Source organism: Podarcis liolepis (genome assembly GCF_965112155.1).
Source record: "Podarcis liolepis genome assembly, chromosome: 2".
Lineage (NCBI taxonomy): Eukaryota > Metazoa > Chordata > Lepidosauria > Squamata > Lacertidae > Podarcis > Podarcis liolepis.
The window spans coordinates 123,450,432-123,470,946 of record NC_139555.1 but is presented as its reverse complement, the minus strand read 5'-3'; the positions used below and the strand labels follow the sequence as shown (position 1 = coordinate 123,470,946).

General features: G+C 48.5%; 1 protein-coding gene and 1 long non-coding RNA gene across 3 annotated transcripts in view; one reads left to right on the top strand and one right to left on the bottom strand.

The window, feature by feature from the left end:
• LOC310702139 overlaps positions 1–20,515 on the bottom strand; it is a 103,935-nt gene that overhangs the window by 7,254 nt on the left and 76,166 nt on the right. The window lies entirely within an intron of this gene.
• Positions 1–20,515, top strand: part of LOC310701149 (uncharacterized protein) — a 116,024-nt gene that overhangs the window by 22,295 nt on the left and 73,214 nt on the right. Inside the window, exons 4-5 of one of the 2 annotated variants that reach the window (XM_083491512.1) lie at positions 69–173; positions 8,629–8,721. In XM_083491512.1, the coding sequence (XP_083347638.1) occupies positions 69–173; positions 8,629–8,721 (198 nt within the window). Of the gene's footprint in view, positions 1–68; positions 174–3,192; positions 5,304–8,628; positions 8,722–20,515 lie in introns of those variants that run through there. The other variant, XM_083491513.1, reaches the window with a different exon arrangement.

Genomic DNA, 20,515 nt, shown 5'->3' with positions numbered 1-20,515 from the left:
GAAACTGACTGCAGGGCCTCTGAGGCTCTCTTTTCTTCTTCGGGAACTTCTGAGCTCTTCAATCCAAGAGAGGATGGAAGGAGGAAGATGGACGGTTGACCTGGTCAGGCTGTCTCCTGCATCCCTCCAAGCAACCTCTGAGCGTTGCCTCCCAGGACCCTCAGAGACATCTGGTGAGTTCCAGGGGAGTGGAGATAGGGACTTGGAGGGATGGAGAGTGGAAGCAAGGAATAAGATAAAGGGGGGAGGTTTTACTGTGGAAACTGGGGGTGGGCTTCCCCTCCCAATATATCCGGGGAAGAAAATCCCTGGAGGGGCTCTGAGGCTGCCTTTGCTTCCCCCTCACCCCCCAAAACCTGCAGCTTGTTTAAAATTCTGAGTCCTGCAATATAGTTCCAAAGAAGCTGGATTTGTGGGGCTAGAAAGGACCTGAGCTGGGGCTCCCCACCTCTGAGGCTGGGAGAGGTTCGCTGAGTTCCAGGGGGTCGGGAGTGGAGAAGGAGAAATGGATGGGTGGGGGCTGGAGGGAACTCCTCCCTCCAGCAATCAGGAAAGACAGGAGAACATACAATGCAAGAAGGTCTTGACTTGCAGGAAGGCAGGGAAGAGGTCTTCTCCAAAGTCTATCCCCTGGAGCATGCACCAATATGTTGCCAGAAGAGGAGGACTAGGCAGAGGAGCCCTATATAGATATAAAAACCACTGCGTTCAATGGGATCTACTTTCAGGTCACTACTGTGCCCCCCATGCCATGAGGCCTGGGTGCAAAGCCCATTCCACCTGGCCAAGGGGGTGGAGCCCAGTCTCACCTTGAACAGCCAAAAGAGGCTCCTGGGAGGCCACTGGGACATTGCTGTAACACCTCTTGGGTTGGGGCAACTGGCTAAAATGCTTTAAACGGTTCTGATTTTGGTTCCTCTATTTTGTTTTCATCGGGTTGGTGTTGGTTAATTGTTTAGTTGGGGGTCGGTGGTTATTTTAATTTGGGTATAGGTGTAAACATGTTGTTGTTGCTATTCTTATTATTGGTTTGTTTGTTGCCTGTATAGGATATTTCTGTTTTTTCTGTTTGATGTTTTGTTCTGTTTTTCTATATGCTGTTAACCGCACTGGGTGGCTGTGAGAAGCCCACCAGATTGGGGGATATAAATTTTTAATATATGCCCCATTTGGGCTTCTGCAGGGGCTGGAGAATATCTAGGGCAGAGCAATCCCTGCAGCTTCTCTGAGGCTCCTTTTACTCCTCCCTCCCTCCCTCCCTCCCTCCCAAGGAACCTGCAGCTTCTTTAAGCTTCTGAGCTCCTCAGGAAGGATGAAAGAGGCTGATCCTCTTTGACCCTCTTTCTGCTAACAACAACACCTTGAAGATCCCAGGCCCCAGGGAAATTAGACTGGCCTTGACTAGAGCCAGGGCCTTTTCAGCCGTGGCCCCGGCCTGGTGGACCACTCTCCCACAAGAGACCAGTACCTTGTGGGATTTGACATCTTTCCACAGGGCCTGCAAGATGGAGCTCTTCCGCCAGGCCTTTGGGCAGGATGCAGTTTGACTTACCGTATTTTTCTCTCTATAACACACAGATTTTTTCTCCTAAAAAGGAAGGGGAAATGTCTGTGCATGTTATTGAGCGAATGTGTGGTCCCTGGAGCCGAAAAATCAGGCAAAAATCAAATTGTGCAGTCACGGAGAAGGGAAACCTGAAAAGAGGAAGCTGCTGCTTTCCTGCATTACTGCCCACCCTTTTCTGTTTCGTTGCTGTGTTTGCTCAAACAGAACAAAGAGCAGGGAAAGCTCCTCCCCTCCAAGCAAGCAGAGGGGAAAGCAGAGTGTCGTTCCTTCCTCTCTGTGCTCCGTTCCTTCCTCTCTGTGCTCCGGTGCTGCTGAAAACATGCAGGTGGGGGGGGGGAGAGAGAGAGAGCGAGCTGGCTGGCTTGGGTGCTTGGGTGGGGGGGAAACTTTTGCCTTCCTTTCCTCCCTCCCGTTATACCCCTCTCCTGCATTCTTAGCCAGCTGCTTCTCTGCACACCCCTCTCGTGCTCCTTGTCCCTTCTGTGTTTTTCCTTCCCTCCCCACTTAAAATGTGGTTACAAAGAATGGATCCACATGGATCCTCAGGATCTTTGCATTGGGTCACCCCAAATTCACCATCAGAGCACATAGCATGTCCATGGCTACAGCCTGCCCCCCCCCCAAAAAACACGCACCCACTGTTGCCTGGGGCTGCAATGGTGCAAAAATGTGGTTAAAAAGCATGGATCCACATGGATTCTCAGGATTTTTGCATTGGGTCACCCCAAATTTACCATCAGATCACATAGCATGTCCATGGCTACAGCCTGCTCCCCAAAAATCATGCACCCGCTGTTGCCTGGGGCTGCAATGGTGCAAAAATGTGGTTAAAAATATGGATCCACATGGATTCTCAGGATTTTTGCATTGGGTCACCCCAAATTCACCATCAGATCACATGTCTGTGGCCACAGCATGAAGCAGAGAGAGATCTGGTGAGTCTCAGGGAATGGAGATGGGGACCTGGGGAAATGTTGGGGTTGAGGAAGCCCCCCTGGCAAGAAAACGAGGAAGGCTAGCAGAGATAAAAGGTAGAAAGAAAGGACATGAATGTTTTTTAATGGTGACATGGCATAGTCAGAGTTTTGGGGCTGTTGTCTACCAGCTCGATCTGGTACACAGGCTAAGTCCCTACCTGCACACAGACTGTGGTACATGCCTTGGTTATCTCCTGCTTGGATTGCTACAATGCACTCTAGGTGGGGGTTCCTTTGAAGGTGACTCAGAAACTACAATTAATCCAGAAAGCAGCAGCTCAACTGGTGACTGGGAGCAGTTGCCAGGAGCATATAACACCGGTCTTAAAGGATCTACATTGGCTCAGAGTATGTTTCCAAGCACAATTCAAAGTGTTGGTGCTGACCTTTAAAGCTCTAAACGGCCCCGGCCCTGTAGACCTGAATGAGCATCTCCACCTCCATCCTTCTGCCCGGACAATGAGGTCCAACTCTGAGGGTCTTCTGCTGGTTTCGTCACAGTAAGAAGTGAAGTAGTGGAACCAGCCCTGTGGAACACCCTCCCGTCAGATGTCAAGGAGATAAAGAACTACGTAGCTTTTAGAAGACGTCCGAAGGCAGCCCTGTATTGGGAAGTTTTTAATGTTTGCTGTTTTCCCTTAATTTTAGCAGGTGATGACCAGGGCAATAATGGTTCTCGGGGCTCATCAGAAAGAAATAAGCATGAAGCGAAGAGAACAAATGATAGCCCTTCGTGTGGCAAAACGTTCAAAGGTAAATCGAGCCTCAGCCCACACTGCAGAATCCACTCCGAGGAGACACTGTGTAAATGCTTGGTGTGTGGAAAGAGCTTCAGTGACCGCTCAGGCCTAAAATCACATGAAAGAATTCACGCAGGACAGGAATCATACAAATGCCTAGAATGTGGAAAGAGTTTCAAGCGCCACTCAAACCTTAAAATACACCAGGAAGTCCACAGCAGGGAAAAATCACATAGGTGCTTTGAGTGTGGAAAGAGCTTCAGTCGCAGCAGATGCCTTAAATCACATCAAAAAATCCACAGGAAGGAGAAACCATATACCTGTTTGGACTGTGGAAAGACCTTCTGTCACAGCTCAAGCCTTGCATCACATCAAAAAATCCACACAGGGGAGAAGCCATATAAATGTTTGGAGTGCGGAATGAGCTTCGCTCACGGCTCAAGTCTTATATCTCACCAAAGAATTCACACAGGAGAGAAATCTTATAAATGTACGGAGTGCGGAAGGAGCTTTGCCCATGAATGTAGCCTTACTTCACATAAGAGAACCCACACAGGGGAGAAACCATATAAATGCTTGGAATGTGGAAAGAGCTTCAGTCAGAGTTCACACCTTAGTTCACATAAGAGAACTCACACTGGTGAGAAGCCGTATAAATGCTTTGAGTGTGGGAAGAGCTTCAGTCAGAGTTCACACCTTTCTGTGCATGAGCGAATCCATACAGGGGAAAAACCATATAAATGTGTGACATGTGGAAAGAGCTTTAGTAACTGCACATACCTTGTTTGCCATCGCAGAATCCATACAGGAGAAAAGCCATATAAGTGCTTTGAGTGTGGAAAGAGCTTCAGCCAGGGTACAAGCCTTACATCACATCAAAAAACTCACAAAGGTGAAAAACCGTATGCATGTTTTGAGTGTGGAAAGAGCTTCACTCACAGCTCCAGCCTTGAATGCCATCAAAGAATTCACACAGGGGTGAAACCATATACCTGCTTTGAGTGTGGAAAGAACTTCAGTCACAGCACAAGCCTTACATCACACCAAAGAATTCACACAGGGGAGAAACCATATAAATGTTTGGAGTGTGGAAAGAGATTTGCACATGGATCTACGCTTACTTCTCATAAAAGAACTCACATGGGATAAACCATATATATGCTAGGAATGTGGGAAAAGATTTGGTAAGATTTCACAACTCATTTTGCATAAGCGAAATAATGCTTTCCGCTTGTAATGCGGAAAGCATTTTAATTAGAGCACCACTGTTGCTAAACTTCATGGAATTCATACAAGATTTCACATGGGAGAAATCGTACACCTGCTGTCATGAAGGTGCAGTCAACTACAGGGCTGGCTGGCTTGCCTGGTAAAATCAGTGGTGCTGAGAGCTTCTTTCGCTTCTTTCATTTAAATCAACAAAAACACACAGAAACATGGAATGTACGTCCTCAAAAACCTGAGCTGTTGCCTAGAGTGTGTGTTCCTGCCCCCAGCAGTTATTTCCTGGCCTCGAGTCCCTTCCTGTTGTCTACGGGGGCCGCTAATGGAATCTCTCTGTTTGGCTCTCTGCTCTGTGACACAAAGGGCACGCCTGGTTGTAGGGGAAGGAGGGGACTCCAGTATACTAGAGACATCGTGTCGCTTGGCTGCTGTGATATTTCTAACACAACAGACTCCTGCCTCTGTTCAGGGCTGGAGCACCTGCTATCTTGCTCCTGTTGATCCACTATTTCCCAGCTCCTTCCTTCCTTCTGCGGTGTGTCCCATCTCAAACCACCGCAATTCTAGGTCCATACTCCCTTCCTCTTCCCCTATGTCAGGAGTGCTCTGATGGTGTTTCCTGCTTGGCAGGGGGTTGGACTCGATGGCCCTTGTGGTCTCTTCCAACTCTATGATTCTATGATTCTCTGATTCTCTGAAGCCTATTGGAGTGGCAGTCTCCACCACTCTTGCTCATCTCATCTTTGAAAACAGACCAAAGGATGGCCTAATATGGTCACACTCTTATCTAAGGAAGCATGTTAATAATAATAATAATAATAATAATAATAATAATAATAATAATAATAATAATAAATTTTATTTATATCCCGCTCACCCCAGCCGAAGCCGGGCTCAGGGCGGCTAACAACAATCAAATAATCAAACAGTAAAATAGTTACACAATCTAAAAATATTTCATTATAAAAATTAATTAAATCAAAGGATTTAATTTATTTTTAATTTAATAATGGAAAGGCAGGGACAGGCCTGAGCATCATGTACTGCTTCTGAACTCCTGCAGGTTTCTGGCTGGTGCTCTTGGGTACAAGATGGTGCCATCCATGGACCTTGGGTCAGATCCTGCAAAACAGTTATTGAAAGCGGACCAGGATTCATTGCTTTTGTTTTGTAGCAGTTGGGTAATTTGATTGTAGTTGGTAATGAGGCATTTCCCTTCTTTCCTCCAGGTGTGTCCCACCTTTTCCTTGTAACTTCTAGATGAATTAAAGCATGATATTTGAGCATTATCATGGGGGTCAGAGTAATACGTTTTGTTACATGTGTGCTGTTGTAGTTACCTTTCACTGGAAAGGTGGAAAATAATCAGGTATACCTATAAATGCACATGCACAAAAACACATGCATACTCAGAAATAATAAAATTCCTTGCTTATAAACCACTGCAGGAGGAAGCAACGCCTTGAAGCAACATTCCAACATATTGTTAGTTACAAGCAGGCCAACTGATTCAGATTAACACCATCAGCTTCTGTCCATCTTTATAGAATAAGCAAAAATGCTATATTCTTAACCATTTTGGATTATCTTTTTTAAAAAAGGGAAGGGGGAAATTGAGTTCCCCTAAGTGTTTTCATTTTGAAAATCTTAACGCACTTCTAGTCATGTAAATTCTTCATAGCTTTCCTGAAAGCTCTAATGGAAACTTTTGGAACAGGGCAGAATTAAAGCAGTAAACAGTTCCATTTTAGGAAGAAAGTGAAGAAAACTGCCTTTTAAAAAAATACAGTGGTACCTCAGGTTACAGACGCTTCAGGTTACATACTCTGCGAAGTCAGAAATAGTACCTCAGGTTAAGAACTTAGCTTCAGGATGAGAACAGAAATTGTGTGGCGGCGGCAGCGGCAGGCCCCATTAGCTAAAGTGGTACCTCAGGTTAAGAACAGTTTCAGGTTAAGAACGGACCTCCGGAACAAATTAAGTTCTTAACCCAAGGTACCACTGTAGATGTTTATTCAATGTTGAATATTTATATACAGAATGATAAAAAGTACAAAAATGCGGATACTATGGACGTTAATAGTTTAAGGAATAAATTCACAATAAACAATCCCTGTGTACCTGTGTGTATATGGGGAGAGAGGAAGGAGGGGAGGAAAGTGTATCTGAAGGAAGGGCTTGTGGTCTCAAGGATATGACATTCACCATTTACTCAGATGCTTCAGGTTACATACGCTTCAGGTTACAGACTCTGCTAACCCAGAAATAGTACCTTGGGTTAAGAACTTTGCTTCAGGATGAGAACAGAAATTGTGGTCTGGCGGTGCAGCAGCAGCAGCGGGAGGCCGCATTAGCTAAAGTGGTGCTTCAGGTTAAGAACCGTTTCAGGTTAAGAACGGATCTCTGGAATGAATTAAGTACTTAACCTGAGGTACCACTGTAGAAGACATTGCAATTATTCAGGCTGGAACTTGCCAGAGCCTGGAGTTCAGTTGCCAAGTCACCTCTGTCCCGAAGGGGGCATAGCTGGCAAAGCTGCAGAGGTGAGAAGAGCCATGGGGGGCAACCAGTGGGAGTGGAGAGGAGCCCCTCCGAAGTTTTGGAGGGAAGATCTTGAGAGGCCAGGGGCTGAGCTGGATTGGAAAGCAGTAAATAAAATGGAAACCTTTCTTTTAAATAAAAGCATACATGTGCTAGGAACTCCGCAAGAGCTGAGCTGTTGTTTAGAATAGAACAGAATGAATTGTAAGAATACTATTTAAGAACCTATTTATGAACTGGAAACAAGATGAGAAAATAAATATAATCAACCCAACAGTTACCAATAAAGTGCATGTATTACTCAGCCATAAATAAAACTTTCACAAATCCAACTTGGTTAGGAAGCACCCTAAATTGACAGCATTCATATCTGGGATCCAAGGAATCGCTTCTGTCAACCGGAGGGAAAGTTCTGTTGAGCAAATGAAATTGTTGGAGAGGAAATTGTTGGAATGCTGATGAGAGAGAGAAATGCAAGATGGGGCATCGTGTTGGGCTGCGACAGATTGTAATGGGTTGCTTCCAAGTCGGGTCAGCAACAAATTGGGGGGTGGGAGGAATCACCCCCAACCGCCTTGTATTTCGCCGGAAGAAAGGTAGCAACCCTCTTTTATGGGGTACAAAGAAGCAGAATCTGCAATGTCCCCAGGGTGGGGTGGGGTGGGGTGAATACTGGCTCTTCAAGGGTTAAAGGCAGCGATTATATTGCTAGAGAGGACTTCCTGGGGGAGAGGGAAGCGTCGCTTCCTCCTCCGTTTGTCACATTTGAACAGCTGCGAGGGAGGAGATTCTGCAGCGCGGAAGACGGTGCCTTTTGCAAGGTAGGAAGAAAGAGGGATATATTTGGGGGGGGGGCTCCCGTGTCAGAGCAGGAGAGAAGCCTTCCGGGAGAGGAGCATGCACGGGGTTGCACCCCACAACTGAGCCTCGAAAGAGCTGTGGGGAGAGCAAAGGACCTCGAGGGCTGCAGGGGCGCCCCAGGAGGAGAGCAAGGCAAGAAGGCGAGGCGGGGGGGGGGGGAGGGAGTTGTAGGGTGGGGTAGGAAACCCCACAAAGGAAAGGGGGCAGGATGGCTCTGGGGAGAGGAGGAGGGAGGCATGGATGTTTTGGAGAGAAAGGGGTCGAGTAGAGAGGGCAGGATTAGACCAAAGGGGGGGGGTCTTGGATGGGGGACTTTCTGCCTGCTTAGGAGATGCTCCGCTCTTGAGCTGCAGCCCCTTCCCCTAAAGTGGGGCTGGGGGAGGAGGTGGAATGGAGGGAGGCAGCCAGGTCACAGCTCCAGGCTGGCAGAGAGAGAGAAGGGAGCCAAAAAAGGAATGTTTTGAATGTTGGTGGAAGAAGATCCTCTTTCAGGCGTGACTCCACTTTCCTCGCATGGTGGGGTTCAGGAGGGGGGACACTCCTCTTTTATCATGGGAGCTCCACACCTAGGCAGGCTTATCATTCACCAGGAAAATATCTTGGGCGGGAAAATGCCTGCAGGGCCTCTGAGGCTGCCTTTGCTTCTTCCTCCCTCCCAGGAACCTGCAGCTTCTGAGCTCCTCAGGAAGGATAGAAGAAGCTGATCCTGCGATCCTAGCGAGGATGGAAGGGGGAAGATGGACGGTTGACCTGGTCAGGCTGTCTCCCACAACCTCTGACCGTTCCCCTCCAGGACCCTCAGAGAGATCTGGTGAGTGGCAGGGAATGGAGATGGGGGCATGGAGGTTTGGGGAGTGGAAACAAGGAAATTCTGTGGCAAGATAAATCCCTGCAGGCTCCCTTTGCTTCTGCCTGAGTTACAGGGGGTTGGGGGGGGAGGATGGATGGATGGGGGGGGAGGGAAACCCCCCCCAAGTGAGCAGAAAAGACACAGGGGGGAGAAAAGGCAAGAAGGTCTTGACTGGAATAAGGGAGGGGAAGAGGACCAATGGGTTTCTGTGTGTCAGAAGAGGGAGAATAATAATAATAATAATAATAATTTATTATTTATACCCCGCCCATCTGGCTGGGCCTCCCCAGCCACTCTGGGCGGCTTCCATAACAACCAAAAATACAGTAAAATATCACACGTTAAAAACTTCCCTGAACAGGGCTGCCTTAAGATGTCTCCTGAATGTCAGGTAGTTGTTTATCGCTTTGACATCTGCTGGAAGGGCGTTCCACAGGGCGGGCGCCACTACCGAGAAGGCCCTCTGCCTGGTTCCCTGTAGCTTTGCTTCTCGCAATGAGGGAACTGCCAGAAGGCCCTCGGCGCTGGACCTCAGCGTCCGGGCAGACTGATGGGGGTGGAGACGCTCCTTCAGGTATACTGGACCGAGGCCGTTTAGGGCTTTAAAGGTCAGCACCAACACTTTGAATTGTGCTCGGAAACGTACTGGGAGCCAATGTAGGTCTTTCAAGACCGGTGTTATATGGTCTCGGCGGCCGCTCCCAGTCACCAGTCTAGCTGCCGCATTCTGGATTAGTTGTAGTTTCCGAGTCACCTTCAAAGGTAGCCCCACGTAGAGTGCATTGCAGTAGTCCAAGCGGGAGATAACCAGAGCATGCACCACTCTGGCGAGACAGTCCGCAGGCAGATAGGGTCTCAGCCTACGTACCAGATGGAGCTGGTAAACAGCTGCCCTGGACACAGATTTGACCTGTGCCTCCATGGACAGCTGTGAGTCCAAAATGACTCCCAGGCTGCGCACCTGGTCCTTCAGGGGCACAGTTACCCCATTCAGGACCAGGGAATCCTCCACACCTGCCCGCCTCCTGTCCCCCCAAAACAGTACTTCTGTCTTGTCAGGATTCAACCTCAATCTGTTAGCCGCCATCCATCCTCCAACCGCCTCCAGACACTCACACAGGACCTTCACCGCCTTCACTGGTTCTGATTTAAAAGAGAGGTAGAGCTGGGTGTCATCCGCATACTGATGAACACCCAGCCCAAACCTCCTGATGATCTCTCCCAGCGGCCGCATGTAGATGTTGAAAAACATGGGGGAGAGGACAGAACCCTGAGGCACCCCACAAGTGAGAGCCCAGGGGTCTGAACACTCATCCCCCACCACCACTTTCTGAACACGGCCCAGGAGGAAGGAGCGGAACCACTGTATAACAGTGCCCCCAGCTCCCAGCCCCTCAAGACGGTCCAGAAGGATGCTATGGTCGATGGTATCAAACGCCGCTGAGAGATCCAGCAGAACTAGGAAACAGCTCTCACCTTTGTCCCTAGCCCACCGGAGATCATCAACCAGTGCGACCAAGGCAGTTTCAGTCCCATGATGAGGCCTGAATCCCGACTGGAAGGGATCCAAATGGTCCGCTTCTTCCAGGCGTGCCTGGAGTTGTTCGGCAACCGCTCGCTCAATCACCTTGCCCAGGAATGGAAGATTTGAGACTGGGCGATAGTTGGCCATCGTGGCCGCATCTAAAGATGGTTTTTTAAGAAGCGGTTTAATAACCGCCCCTTTCAGCGGGTCTGGAAAGGCTCCCTCACGGAGGGAAGCATTCACCACCCCACGAAGCCCATCGCCCAGTCCTTCCCGGCTAGCTTTTATAAGCCAGGATGGGCAAGGATCCAGGAGACAGGTGGTTGGTTTCACTCGTCCAAGCAGCCTGTCCACATCCTCGGAGGTAACAGATTGAAATTGATCCCACTCAACTTGACTAGACAGAGCTCTAGCACTCTCCCGCCCCGGCCCTGCTCCCACGGTGGAGTCTACTTCTTCCCGAATCTGGGCGATTTTATCTGCAAAAAACTTTGCAAAATCATTGCAGGAGAACATGTGGCCCGTACTGGACCCCGATGTTGCAGGTGGTTCCGCTAAATTGTGAACCACCTGAAAAAGTCTCCTGCTGCTGTTTTCTGCAGATGCAATAGAGGCGGTGAAGAAATTCTTATTCGCCGTCGCTATCGCCACTTGGTAGGCTCGACGTTGAGCTCTAACCTGTGTCCGGTCAGATTCGGAATGAGTTATCCGCCACCGGCGCTCTAGCCGTCTCAACGATTGTTTCATTGCCCTCAGATCCGTGGAAAACCACGGGGCTGTCCGGGCTCCATGCAATCGGAGAGGGCGCTTCGGAGCCAAACAGTCAATAGCCCTGGTTAACTCCACATTCCAGCGGGCCACCAGGGAATCAGCTGAAAGGCCATCAACATGGGATAAAGCATCCCCTACCACTCTCTGGAAACCATTTGGATCCATTAAGTGGCGGGGGCGGACCATCCGAATTGGTCCCACCTCCCTGCAGAGGGGATGGGTCGCAGAGAAGTCCAGTTGCACCAGGAAGTGATCTGACCATGGCACTTCTTTCGTTTCGCTTTTACTTAGTGTCAGATCACCAACATCCATAGAGGTAAACACCAGGTCCAAGGCATGTCCACGGCTATGGGTTGGGCCAGACTTATTCAGGGACAGCCCCATGGAGGCCATGCTTTCCACGAAGTCCCGAGCGGCCCCTTGTAAGGTCGTGTCGGCATGGATGTTAAAATCCCCTAGGACGACCAGGCTAGGTGTCTCCAGGAGAACATCCGCCACGACCTGAAGCAGCTCGGGCAGGGAATCCTTGGTGCAGCGGGGAGGTCGGTACACCAAAAGGAATCCTGTACTGCCCCTATTGCCCAACTTCCAGAACATGCACTCAGAAAACTGGGTCTTCCCAATAGGACGCCTGGTGCAAACTAATGACTTCCTAAAAATCACTGCAACCCCCCCTCCCCGCCCACGTGACCTGGGTTGCTGTGCGTAAGAGAAACCTGGTGGACAAGCAGCGGCAAGGACAGGCCCATCTGCTTCATCCAACCAAGTCTCTGTTACACATGCCAGGTCAAATCCTCCATCCATGATCAAGTCATGGATGGCAGTGGTCTTATGAATCATTGACCTGGCATTGCACAGCAGCACCTTCAGGTCATGTGGGTATCCCTTGCTGATTCTAGTATCCATCCGGTCAGGACCAGACCCGGAGGCAGGGATAGTCCTCAGACAACGACTAAACCTGCCTCCTCTGTAATGACATGGTCTGGTCTTAGCGTAACTCCTCCTCCTACCCGTGATCACTGAGATCGGTTGTCCCAGTGCATCCCCCCCTGTGGAACATGCCCCAGCCATTTTGTGGGCTGGGGCCCACTCCCCGGCAGCCCTGACCCCTCCCCCTAAAAACAAAATAACACCTTAAACAAACAAACAAAACCAATAAAACAATACAAACAAAAAAATGTAAAAATTACAAAAACATCAAAATAAAAAAAATAATAATTCCCCAAGCCCAACCAACATCCATCCCACCCCCACCCCCCACATACAAAAAATCCAAAGAAAATTTTTAAAAACATTTTAAAAACACTCTGTGCCTCTCCGGCAGTAACAACTGTCCTAGTGAGGCCTGTCAGGCCCCGCCCTGGGCCAGGTGGTAAGTGGCAAAAGCAGGGCCCTCAGGCACTCACTCAAGGGAGTCTTCCTGGGCAGCAGGCAGCAAGCAGCACACAGTCCTTATGAGGCTTCAGGCCCCGCCCCAGGCCAGATGGTAAGTGGCAAGAGCAGGGCCCTCAAGCACTCACTCAGGGGAGTCCTCCTGGGCAGCAGGCAGCAAGCACCAAGCAGTCCTTGTGAGGTTTCAGGCCCCGCCCCAGGCCAGATGGTAAGTGGCAAAAGCAGGGCCCTCAAGCACTCACTCAGGGGAGTCCTCCTGGGCAGCAGGCAGCAAGCAGCACACAGTCCTTATGAGGCCCCAGGCCCCGCCCCAAGCCAGATGGTGTTGGGCAACTGCCAGGGAGATAACGTCCATCATGGCCCCCAAGCCGGAGTTCGGAGATTCCATCGGCCTCCCGTAGTCACGCAGATCCAACAGTTAGGGGCACAAAGCCTTAGAAATTCCTAGCCTGCATTCCTAGGCTGGTGCACCCTCTTTCAGCAGAAACACAGCCAAAAGCTTGCATCACAGAAGAGTAGAAGAGCATAATTTACAGACCTTATTTAGCGTTTAACAGAACAAAAGAAAACACATCCATTCTCAGTCAGCGCCTCTGACCATCTGACTAAAAACGAAAGGAATATCTGAACCAAAACATCCTGTGATCAGGACATGCGCAGACTCTGTTGCTTACAAAGCCTGCTCCCTTTAAGGTGGAACGGAAATATCCTAACATCCTCCCCCTTTCCGTGTAACCTGTTGTACCTGTGGTTCACCCAATTGCAACCTTTGTACATAAACCTTAAGTTGTTCTTTGTTAACAACCTTAGACAACAGATCAGCAGGAATTTCATTTCCTGCCATGTAGGACACCCGAATCAGTCCTTTCTGAATACACTCTCTTGCACGATGTAGCTTAATCTGCAAGTACTTGGTTCTCTGCTTGCAACTCTCGGAGTTCAGCAAAGCCAAACACGATCTATTGTCTTGATACACTTGTATAGGACATTTCACAGACACCCTGATGTCCTTAAACAGTTGCATCAACCATTCACAATCCATGAGTGAAAATGACAGAGCATTGAGTTCTGCTTCACAGGAACTTAGGCTCACTGTTGTCTGCTTCTTGCACAACCAGTCAAACAGGCAGTGGTTGTACATGTAGCATACTCCAGAAGTGCTTGTACCATCCGTGGTGTCACTTCCAAAACTTGCATCAGCAAAGATTTCAAGACCTCCAGTCTTCTGACTGGTGAACCTCAGCCTGTAGTGCATAGTCCCTTTCAAATAGCGGGCTATGCGCTTCAGAGCTTTCCAATCCTGAATCGTAGGATTGTTGGCATGTCTGCTAAGCAGATTACAGCTTACAGCTATGTCAGGTCTTGAACATCTGGCAATGAAATTCAGTTTGCCTAGAATGCATCTGTACAGCGTTGTGTCAGAAAACGCTTCAGCAGTACTGTCTACCTGGTAACCTGTCACCATCGGTGTGTCTGCTGGGTTTGCATCAACCAAATTCAACCTGGTTAACACATCAGCAATTTTCTGTGTTTGGTGTACCAGAAAATTACCTGCTTGGTCCTTCTCCACCTGCAGAGAAAGATAGTTGGATACCTCACCAAGATCCTTCATGTCAAAGTGCTCCTTCAGCTGAGCTAGGGTGCTTTGATAAAAAGCCTGATTCTTCCAAAACATCAGAAGATCATCAACAAAACATAAACAATACAGTTTGTTTTGCCCCTCCTCTTTGACAAACACACATGGATCAGCTTTGCCCTGGTGAAAACCTAGAGAAAGCAATGTCTCAGTGAGTTTTGTGTTCCAACACCGGGCACTCTGCTTGAGACCATATAAGGATTTCCGCAGTTTACAGACCATTCCCTTCTGTATCTCCATCCCATCAGGTGGAAGCATGTACAGCTCCTCCCCCAAAATCCCGTACAAAAAAGCTGTATTAATGTCGTGGTGGGAAACATGCAGTTTCTCCTCCGCAGCGACCTTGAGCATCAGCCGAATGCTCTCATATTTGACTGTGGGAGAGTAGGTCTCGTGGTAATCCTGTCCTGGTACCTGTGAAAAACCTCTGGCAACCAATCTGGCTTTGTGTCTGACTACCTTGCCATTCTGGTCTGTCTTGGCCTTGAAGACCCATTTGCTGCCAACCAGTCTCATTCCTGGGACTACCGGTACCAATTCCCAAGTTTGGTTCCTGTTCAAGGAATCAACTTCAGCCTTCATGGCATTAAGCCAAGGCTCAGCATCTTTAGAGGTTAACTCCTGAACCTCTTTGAAGCTTGAAGGTTCCCATACCTTCTCTGAGCTACTAAGAACAGCAGTTGCTGTCTTAGCAAACTCATCAGCATACCTCTTTGGAGGTCTGCCTTTGGTCGCCCTTTCAGATCTGCGTACTAGACGCAAGTCTTCTGGACTCATCTCCTCTTTCTTAGGAGAAAAATGACCAATGGTGAACAGTGGTTCTTCCAGTTCATTGTCAGACGCATCAGATGGTCTGACTGAGGCCTGTGCGCTCTTGTAGTCTGCTGTGTCATCACTGTCACTGACAGCAGCAGCAGCGCCGCCCACTGAACTGGAATCCGAACTCTGATCATCATCCTCGTCATCATCCTCATCATCATCCTCATCCTCATCCTCATCATCAGCAGCTTTCTCATCTTTAGCTGCTTGCTTGACATCACCTTCATCCTCCTCTGGGTAACTCTGGAAAATTCCCACATTTTCCCCCCACTTAGGATTGTACTCAACACTCCTTGTGAACTTAATGGACTTAGAGTCAGTCATCCATACCCTGTATGCACCTTTTTCGTACCCCATGAACAAACCATGTGCCCCACGCTTCCCAAGCTTGTTGGTTTGTTGTGTGCGTACCCACATGTCCGAACCAAAAATTCTCATGTGTTTGGTGTTGGGTTTCTTGCCAAACATCTTCTCATAGGGGGTACAACCAATGGGTGATGACAATCTGCGATTATAACTGTAAACCAAATTCCCCAAAGCTTCCCCCCAAAACTTATCAGGGAGATTGGCATCATGCAACAAGGTTTTTATCCCTTGCAGCAATGTTTGATTTGCTCTCTCCGCAAGTCCATTCATCCATGGCGATCTGGGCGTTGACATGTCATGCTGGATTCCCTTCTCAGTCAGGAAAGCTTCAAACTGCTGAGAAGTGAACTCCCCGCCCCGATCAGTAAACAAGCAAGAAATTCGTTTACCGTGCACATTCTGCAACCAAGCACAGAATGCCTTAAACTTCGGAAACGCTTGCGATTTCTGTTCGAGCAAAAACACATGAATGAACCTGGAAAAAGAATCAATCAGAATCATGAAGTACCTTGCTCCTCCTATAGAGGGCGCAAGTGGACCAACCAGGTCCGCATGCACTAGCTGGTAGGGTTTGGAAGCCTGCCTGCTAGACTCCTTGCCTTTTGGAGCAACCTTCACCTTGTTCTCTGCACAAGATACACATTTCATGTGAAATTTACAAGGTTTGATGTTCAAACCTTCAACCACCTCTGGCATCTTGGCCAGTGCCTTCCAAGAGAGGTGACAAAACCTTTGATGCGCATCATGAATGCAACCTGCATGAAGAACTTTGTTAGTTTGTGCAACACAACAAGAATCAGCATTAGATGCAACAACAGTGTCATCATAAGTTATATGGAACAAACCATCCATAAACTTTGCATGCAAATAGTCCTCTTTGCCTTTACTGATGACACAGACGCTCCTCTTGAAGGAAATCTGAAAACCACGCCCAGTAAGCTGCGGGACACTCAACAAGTTGCTCGCCGCTCCTGGAACATAAAGTACATTACTGATGGTAGTGTGCAGACTTGCAAGTTTCACAGTCCCTTCTCCTGCAATTTGCAACGTCCTTCCATCAGCCAGGTGGATCTCACCTTCCTGAGGCTTGAAGGAGATAAAGAGATGCCTGTCCTTGGAAACGTGGCGCGTGGCACCTGAATCCACAATAAACCTGCCTTTGGCTGTTGGAGCAGTCTTTACAGCAAGCAAACCCTTGTTTTGCACTGGTGTGGGCTTTTGCAGCTTGCCCCCCTGCTGCTCCTGGCCAGCAGACTTGCCTTTAGCCTTTGGTGAAGCTGTGCCAGCAAGCAACGCCTTGCTTTCCACTGGCGTGGGCTTTTGCAGCTTGCCCCCCTGCTTCTGGTCAGCAGACGTGCCTTTAGCCTTTGGTGAAGCTGTGCCAGCAAGCAAAACCCTGCTTTCCACTGGCGTGGGCTTTTGCAGCTGCGTGGGCTTTTCACCCTCCCTCTGCTCCTGGCCATCTGCAGACGTCTGCCTGTGGCTCTGTTTACCTTTGCCTTTCCGGCCTCTGCAAAGGCGATGGCCTTGGTTCCCATGAGAAACAGAGCTCTCAGCTGCCGACTCCTTGGCTCCCCCTGGAGGCTGGAATGCTGTCTGGGATGACGTGACGGTCAGCTCCCCCTGCAGCTTGCAACCGGTGCCCTCAGCATCCCTGCAATCACCCGCATTCTGGGAAACAGCTAGGACCTCCGATGCAGTCAAACTCTGGGCTGGGATTACTGGCTTGCGAGCTTTTTTCAAAGCAGTCCACATTGCACGTGCAGTGGTGTTGCCAGCCAGCGTCTTAATTTCCTCAAGAGATACGGATAAGACTATTATGTCAATCGCTTTCGAATTCTGCGATTTCCATCTCTCTGTCAGAGGAACTGGGGGGGCTTCAGAAACAACATGCCAGACCCCAAACTGACGCAGTAGACTCTCACACCATTTTGCCCAGGTGTCATAATTCTGCCCATGTAACTTAGGGGATTCAGCATCTCCAGAAGCTTGGAAAAATTCCATTCCAGCTTTTGCTTTGAGCCGTGAGCCCTATGCCTTCAAAGACTCCTTATCTCGGCAGCCCATTAATCACGAAGCCTCTTTGGCTGAGCTCCCAGGCCAATTTAGCCTTGCCGGAGATCAAAGGCTCTTTGCCGAGGTAAAACAGGAAAACGTCCCTTCCTTTCGCTTTCCCCACATACCTCAAACGCAGTCTGTTGCAGCTTTACTCTCCTGTAGGTGCCGTGAATCTGGGCCCGAAACCTTGTTGTTGGGAAACTGCCAGGGAGATAACGTCCATCATGGCCCCCAAGCCGGAGTTCGGAGATTCCATCGGCCTCCCGTAGTCACGCAGATCCAACAGTTAGGGGCACAAAGCCTTAGAAATTCCTAGCCTGCATTCCTAGGCTGGTGCACCCTCTTTCAGCAGAAACACAGCCAAAAGCTTGCATCACAGAAGAGTAGAAGAGCATAATTTACAGACCTTATTTAGCGTTTAACAGAACAAAAGAAAACACATCCATTCTCAGTCAGCGCCTCTGACCATCTGACTAAAAACGAAAGGAATATCTGAACCAAAACATCCTGTGATCAGGACATGCGCAGACTCTGTTGCTTACAAAGCCTGCTCCCTTTAAGGTGGAACGGAAATATCCTAACAGATGGTAAGTGGCAAAAGCAGGGCCCTCAAGCACTCATTCAGGGGAGTGAGTGCTTGCACAGCAGTCCATTGCAGATTTACTCATATGTAAGCTCCACTGAGTTCAACAGGATATACTTTCAGGTCACTACTGAGTGTACCATGCCGGCCTTAAGAAAGATGGAGGAAGCAGACAGATTAATTTGGAATCAGAAAAACATGTTTAAAAACTGTTGGGGACTGTTGCAGAGGGGATGTCCAGCGGCAGGAGAATATCTAGGGCAGGAGAATTCCCTGCAGGGCTGCTGAGACTTCCTATACTTCCTTTTCCGTCTCAGGAAAATGCCGCTTGTTTTGCCTTCTGAGCTCCTCAGGAAGGATGAAAGAGTCTGATTCTCCTGGTATGCCTCTCCTGGTATGCCCCGCAAAAGACCTTAAGGCCCATGAATAATCATAGTTTGGGCCCTAAGGAAGTCAGATTATCCTCCACCAGGGCCAGGGCCTTCTTAGTGATGGCTCCAACCTGGTGGAATGCTCTGTCCCATGAGCCCAGGGCCCTGCAGGATTTAACTTCCTTCTGCGGGGCCTGTAAGACAGAGCCATTCCACCTGGCTTTCAATTTGAACTTAGCCTGATCTTTTATTCCCCTTCCTTCCCTCCACCTTCCCTTTTTATGAAGATTACCCGCTCTGGGATCCCACAGCTAATTCTCCCCTGGTCTCCTCGCTGGCCCAAATAGGACTAACTTAGCCAGCTAGCCCTGGTGATCATCTAATGTTCAGGTGGATGGATTTCCACCTAAATTGATTTTTGAATTCTGAATTTATTGTTATTCACATTTTATACTGTATTTTATGCTGTTTTTTGTTGCATCTATCAAGTGTTTTAAATTTGTTGTTAGCTGCATTGAGCCCGGTTTTCTGAACCAGGAAGGGTGGAGTATAAATAAAAAAGTATTTATTTATTTATTTATTTATTTATTATTCTGCAAACCTAGCGAGGATGGAAGGAGGAAGATGGACGGTTGACCTGGTCACGCTGTCTCCCACCACCTTTGAATGTTCCCTCCCAGGACCTTTAGAGAGATCTGGTGAGTTCCAAGGAATGGAGATGGGGACCTGGGGAGATGTTGGGGGGTGAGGAAGCTCCCTGGGCAAGAAAACAAGGAGGGCTGCAGGGCCACAGCTCTGGACTGGCAGAGATTAAAGATAGGCAGGAAATGAATGTTTTCTAATGGTGACTTGGGCATAGCCAGGATTTGGGGGCTGCTGTCTACCAGCTCCATCTGGTACACAGGCTGAGACCCTACCTGCACACAGACTGTGGTACATGCTTTGATTATCTCCCGCTTGGATTGCTACAATGCACTGTAGGTGGTGCTGCCTTTGAAAGTGACTCGGAAACTATAATTAATCCAGAAAGCGGCAGCTCAACTGGTGACTGGAAGCAGTTGCCAGGAGCATAGAACACTGGTCTTAAAGGATCGACATTGGCTCAGAGTTTCTTTCTGAGCATTATTCAAAGTGTTGGTGATGACCTTTAAAGCTCTAAACAGTCTTGACCCTGTAGACCTGAAGGAGCATCTCTAACCCCAGACACTGAGGTCCGGCTCTGGTTCCCTCCTTGCCAGAAGTGAAGGTACAGGGAACCAGGCAGTGGGCCTGCTCAGTGGTGGCACCCTTCAGTTATCAAGGAGATAAAGAACTATGTTACTTTTAGAAGACATCTGTATTGGGCAGTTTGATGTTTTATATATGCTGTAAGCTGCCCAGCGTGGCTGGGGAAACCCAGCCAGATGGGCAGGGTATGAATAATAAAATCACCATCACCATCATCATCAGATGTTACAGAAAGTCTCACTAGGATTGTGATTTGGATTACATTTTTAATTGTCATCTTCCCTTAACTTTAGCAGGTGATGAACACGACAGTCATTGTTCTCGGGTCTCATCAGAAAGAAATAAGCATGAAGTCAAAGGAAGGACCTTTCGAGATCAAGAGGAAACAAGACCACAAGAGAAAAAGCAAGAAGAGATTGGGAGGAATGATGGTCTTCTTATGCAGACTGATAACGGCCATCGAATCCCAGTCCAGAAAAAACATCAGAAGGGGAAGAGAACAAATGAGAGACCTTTATGTGGCAAAACATTCAAAAGTAAATCTAGGTTCAATTCACACTGCAGAATCCACACAGAGGAGAAACCGTGTAAATGCTTGGTGTGTGGGAAGAACTTCAATGACAGCTCTGGCCTAAAATCACATGAAAGAATTCATGCAGGACAGGAATCATATGGATGCCTAGAATGTGGAAAGAGTTTCAATCGCCATTCATACCTTAAAAAACATCACAAAGTCCACAGTGAGGAGAAACCATATGCCTGTCTAGAGTGTGGAAAGGCCTTCACTTACAGCTCAGGCCTTGTAGATCATCAAAGAATTCACACAGGGGAGAAGCCGTATAAATGTTTAGAGTGCGGATTGAGCTTCCGTCACAGCTCAAGCCTTGCAATGCATCAAAAAATCCACACAGGGGAGAAGCCGTATAAATGTTTAGAGTGCGGATTGAGCTTCGCTCACGGCTCAAGTCTTACATTGCATCAAAGAATTCACACTGGGGAGAAATCCT